A 6,056-nucleotide genomic window follows, 5' to 3' on the forward strand; every position below is an offset into this window, starting at 1 on the left:
CGGTCAGGACCTACACCCCGTCTCTTAATTTTCGCCTGTGGTAATGTGTGATAAATGAATCACGTACAAAAGTGATAATAATCATCATATATATATATATATATATATATATATATATATATATATATATATATATATATATATATATATATATATATATATATATATATATGAAGATGAAAAGACCTATGAAAACACTATATATTTAAGATATTTCTGTATTCCTGTTCACTGGTGGAGTATGGTTATTTCACCAGTGAACAGGGATACAGAAGAAGTATCTGAAATATATGTCTGCAACGTGTATATAGTGTTTTTATGGGCCTTTTTATCTTCATTGTGTACTGTTGGGTTTCAGTAAAAAGGCATTCATTTGTGTGTGTGTGTGTGTGTGTGTGTGTATACACATATATATATAAAGACAAATGCCACGAAGGAAAGAGAAACAACGGAGTTGTGTTAGGCCTTTCGACTTAATCTCCTTTACTTAGCAGACATTAAATCGAAAGGCCTAGCAGCACTCCATTGTTCCTCTTTCGTGGCATTTGCCTTTATTTATATATTCATCGCGTTCCATATTTTCGTGATTTAGTTATACATATATATATATATATATATATATGTGTGTGTATGTATATAGACTGTATATTATATTTATTTATATTTATATTTATACTTATATTTATATATGAACAAATGCAAAATAATGGGAAGAGAGGGTGAGAGAGAAGTACGCTTTCTGAGAGCTGCAAATGTATGAGAAAGTAAATTTTAGATGTATGTGAACAATAGCAGTAAACCCACTCTCTAAATTCAAGCTTTTGTCACCCACTGTTTGTATGTGGTACATACATCACGAGATACACCCACCCCGAAACTTAATTTAGGAATTCTCGAAAACAATTTTCCAAGGTTAGAGTCGAAAGGAGCCTGGAGGATTCAAATGAACCACCAAGAAGGAGGAGGAGGAGGAGGAGGAGGAGGAGGAGGAGGAGGAGCCACCATTTATTTTCATTAAGCTAAAACTCTCTGTTTGTCTTGGAGGGACCGGAAAGGGATGGACACAGAGTCGGCCACTCCGCTTGATGGTGGATGGGTTTTCTTTTCTCCCCCGCCCCCCACGCGTGTTTTAGTTCCCTTTGAGTACTGAAAGGCAGTGGGAAAGTTTTTTTTGTGTTGTTTGGTTGTTTACTTTTGTGTTTATCATTTCGTCTATATTGTGCACTATGCAGGGTTTTTGTTCGTAAGGTTTGCTTGCAGTGGTACAGATATATTAGCATAAATGTAGACCTAAGAAATTATTTGTGTGTGTTTTGGTTCTTCTGTGTAATCGAAGGCTGTGGGAAAGGTTTTTATTTATTTATTTTTTTCTCTTAATAATATTTTTTTGTTATGACGAGGTATTTCGTAAAATATATATTCACTGTTACAGACATACAAGCATACGCATGAATATGAATAAGTGTAATATATATATATATATATATATATATATATATATATATATATATATATATATGTGTGTGTGTGTGTGTGTGTGTGTGTGTGTGTATATATATATATATATTTATGTTTATATTACACTTATTCATATTCATGCGTATGCTTGTATGTCTGTAACAGTGAATATAAATATAAATATATATATACACACACACACACATATATTTATATATATATATATATATATATATATATATATATATATATATATATATATATGTGTGTGTGTGTGTGTATATATATATATATATATATATATATATATATATATATATATATATTTATATTTATATTACACTTATTCATATTCATGCGTATGCTTGTATGTCTGTAACAGTGAATATAAATTTTACGAACTACTCGTCTTAATAAATAAATAAATATATATATATATATATATATATATATATATATATATATATATATACTATATATATATATATATATATACTGTATATATATTCATGAAATGCGCGTTTGTGCGCAAAGATTAATTACACTTTTTCTCCTCGACTGCGGGAAAGAAGATATTGCATGGTAAGGTTCCATGTTCCATAATTACATGCGAAGCTCTTAACGGAATATGTGCTTGAGAAAACAGATGTTCTCTTTTTATTAATAAATTTGCTTAGTTTTAAGTCAGGTTAAAAGAGATATTGCTTCAGCTGAAATTATATGTACGGGATATTACATTTGTCTTATAATTAAGTAACACAAAGAAACAAATACGCATATATAATGTGTGTTTGTGTGCGTGTGTGTATGTATGGATATATATTACATAAACAAATGCAAAGAGAGAGAGAGAGAGAGAGAGAGAGAGAGAGAGAGAGGTGCTAACCTGAAATTTTATTTTTTTATATTTCGTACTTTGTCATTCTTTAATTCATATATATATATATATATATATATATATATATATATATATATATATATATATATATATATATATATATATGTATATGTATATGTATATGTATATATATATATATATATATATATATATATATATATGTATATGTATATATTGTATGTCTGTGTATGTGTGTGCGCGTAAGTGCGTATTCGAACTGTATATGTGTGCGCTCGTACTCAACAGCACATAACATCTAAGAATAAAAACAGGAGGCCTGAACATAAGGGTTGTTATCAAATTCTAAAATATATATTTTCACATTAACGCACAAACATTTTATTGTTAACTAAATTATTATACAGTCGCACATACAAAAAAAAATAACATAACGAACTCTCTCTGTTAAATCACAGCCAGCTCGTTCAGCGAATCGACTCCTACGACAATGGCGGCAAGTTTGTTCACCTTGCTGTCGAGCGCTTCGTCCCGGGGGAACAGCGAGAGATCAAACCCTTCGATGTTCCTCCTGAGGTCCTCCTTGAAGCAGGCGTTGGTCCTTGTCTCCTTCTCGCATTTCATGGCCATCAGAAGGCGCTGGAGGTTTAGTGGGAGGGGAGACCTTGGTTTGTCGACTGGTAGACAGTACTGGAAAATAGAGGTAGGCAAAATGTACTCATTGTTACTTTTCCCGCTTATTTATGTTTTCTTGTATTTATAGTCCTTTCTATTAAATGGGATATCAGAATATTTGTCTTTTAGGCGTCGGTTTCAATTTTAAAGCAATATTCTTTTCATGTACTTTGCCATTCGATACTGGTTATTGTGCAGATAGTTACTGGTTAGGGACAAGTTGTCTCTATGTTATGTGTTCAACCAAATCACTCAAGAAAGTTAACAGTTCGAAGTAAGACGCATTGGTGTATCTATTTGTATGTATATAATGTGTATCTATATATATATTTACTATATATATATATATATATATATATATATATATATATATATATAATATATATATATATATTATATATATATATATATATATATATATATATATATATACTTATATATATGATAAAACATTGTCTGTGATTATAAAGAAAGAACTTTTTGTCACTCGACCTCAACATACCGTCAGGTCCCTGCAATAGAAGAGTCCTTCAGCCAGGTCCTTTTTCAATGAGTCACTAAGCGGGAGTTTCCCATAATCACTGATGAGGTGGGTGGCCCTCAGGTTTAGATATTCGTCGATCTGGAAGGTGAAAATAATGATTTTGTGAATTTCCTACATGACTTCAGAAGAAGGGAATGTTTCGAATGCTAAGAGGTGCAAGAAATGTTACTGGTGATATATACAGTATATGTATATATATATATATATATATATATATATATATATATATATATATATATATATATATATATATATATATATATATATATATATATATATATATATATATATATATATATATATATATATTATATATACTGTATATATATATATACACATATATATACATATATATACTGTATATACATATATATATATATATATATATATATATATATATATATATGTATATTATATATATAAAAGAAATTATTTCTTGACGTCAAGTTGTGTTTTTGTAGGAAAGAAGGGTAGCAGTAATTTATGCACATGTCTCAGTGTTGTCCTTAAATGACATGTGAAGAAACATTAATTGGCTTACCAGAGAATAGGAGAATCAGTACCCGTCAAGTATAAAGCAACATCTCATAAGAAGTAACTGAAAGAAGCTCGAGACCTAAACAAATAACTAGAAATCTTATCTCACTCATCAATCATCAGATCACGACTTACGATGCCGAGTTTGTGGAGTGTACAGGTGTAGTTGCTGAGGGCAGCCATGATTTTGTTAACTGAATCCAGCAGGTAATATTTATCGAAATAAGGCTTCAGGGGTTGCAGCGCCTTGTCCTGGGGTTGAACTTGTTGCTGGGGTTCCGGTTGCACGACCTCCAATTTTTGGGGAGGTTCCTCGACTACACCTCTTTGGTCCGCTTCGCGCTTCTGGTAGTCAAGAGGGAGGTAGGAATGTGCGTTGATTAATGGGAGCATTGTGTAAAGTTTGTGTATTTTAACAATGTTGTTCGTCAAACGAAAACAGATATATAAATTGCACGATATTAAAGGCCCAAGTTTTGGTTTATAAGAACCAAAAGTACCATCTAAAAAATTACTTGACCGAAAATTAACTATGTGGATAACATAAATAATAAGTAGGTCTTGATAATGGATGAGCATCATTGCTTTGTTTTTAAATGAGTGAATTTCTAATACGATTTTAAAGGCCCTGTATGTATGTATATATATATATATATATATATATATATATATATATATATATATATATATATATATATATATATATATATATATATATATTATATATATATATAAATTTATATATACATACATATGTACACCAAAATTATCTTCTAAAAAATAACTTGATTGAAAATGAATTGTGTGAGTAACATTCATAATAGACAGGTCTTAATGATAAATAAGCGTCATTACGTTGTATTTGAATGAATAAGTTTCTAAGCAACAGGTAATTAAGAAAGTAGGTGTTGATATGACTGTGCCAAAAAAAATGAACTAAATAAAATATTCCATCGGCTGACGTGTCTAAAAGCGCCCTTTAATTTTAACACCGAAAGGCATCAATCAACATTTTGAATGAGTGAAAGTGACATACTTTATACGCGGAAAATCAAGTATCATTAAAACGTGGGATATATGTAATTATAATAAATATCAGGTAAAATATATTCATACCTAAAAAAGAATTCCTATGTTTAGATTGTTGAAATGTTTTCCATGAAACCAGCTAATATATTAACCATACACAAATGTATTTTTGAGCTAAAGTACATAGGATGACAAACCTTACCGTCCTGTGGTGGTAGTTGGCCCAGAAGTGTCATAATTCGAGTCCCCTCCGAAGTGTAGCCATGTGGCACTATATATATATATATGTAATGCCCAGAATGCCCAGGGTAGTAGGATGGGAAAGGCACATAATTCGAGTCCCCTCCGAAGTGTATAAAGGATATCCCTGGAAAGGAGAGAAAGTTCATTTGGATTCCAAAAAATATTAATGGATCCACATTATATATATATATATATATATATATATATATATATATATATATATATATATATATATATATATATATATATATAATGACAGTTGTTTGAAATAGTCGCCATTGGCCAGGATCATAATCACATTTATAATACTCTTGTATCATTCTAGATGATGCAAGTTTTTGCAAAACATCAAAATATATATATTAGTTCTTTAGAATGTAGATACATTTGCTAGAAACTGATAAATGAGAGAAGTCATCTTGAATTAAGAGATGATTTTTTATATACAATATAAAAATATCACTCATGCATTTAAAATGTTAATATCCACACCATATTGTATTTAACGGATCGTCTGGAGAATTAAGAAATACGATTTGGGCTCCAACTTACAAATTGCGGATACCGGGAGAAGTCGAGCCGGTGGAGGCTGGAGACTGGAAGCTGCAGACACTCCCTCTGGGCGATGCCAGTTTTAACTAAATAGTCGTAATACAAGTCTTCTCCGAAGCAACTCGCCATCGTCTGTAAAAAAGGAAGGAAGACATTTTTATT

At 30.6% G+C, this 6,056-nt stretch overlaps 1 protein-coding gene across 1 annotated transcript; it reads right to left on the minus strand.

The window, feature by feature from the left end:
• Nucleotides 1–2,605: 2,605 nt before the first annotated feature.
• Nucleotides 2,606–4,463, minus strand: LOC136835854 (uncharacterized). The gene is made up of 3 exons (XM_067099700.1): nt 4,206–4,463; nt 3,492–3,611; nt 2,606–3,004 (listed from the first exon to the last, which is right to left on the minus strand). Exons 1-3 carry the CDS (start codon nt 4,461–4,463, stop codon nt 2,762–2,764), a joined length of 621 nt encoding a protein of 206 aa, XP_066955801.1. The 3' UTR covers nt 2,606–2,761.
• Nucleotides 4,464–6,056: the final 1,593 nt, after the last annotated feature.

The sequence above is a fragment of the Macrobrachium rosenbergii genome, chromosome 55 (genome assembly GCF_040412425.1).
Source record: "Macrobrachium rosenbergii isolate ZJJX-2024 chromosome 55, ASM4041242v1, whole genome shotgun sequence".
In the NCBI taxonomy this organism is placed as follows: domain Eukaryota; kingdom Metazoa; phylum Arthropoda; class Malacostraca; order Decapoda; family Palaemonidae; genus Macrobrachium; species Macrobrachium rosenbergii.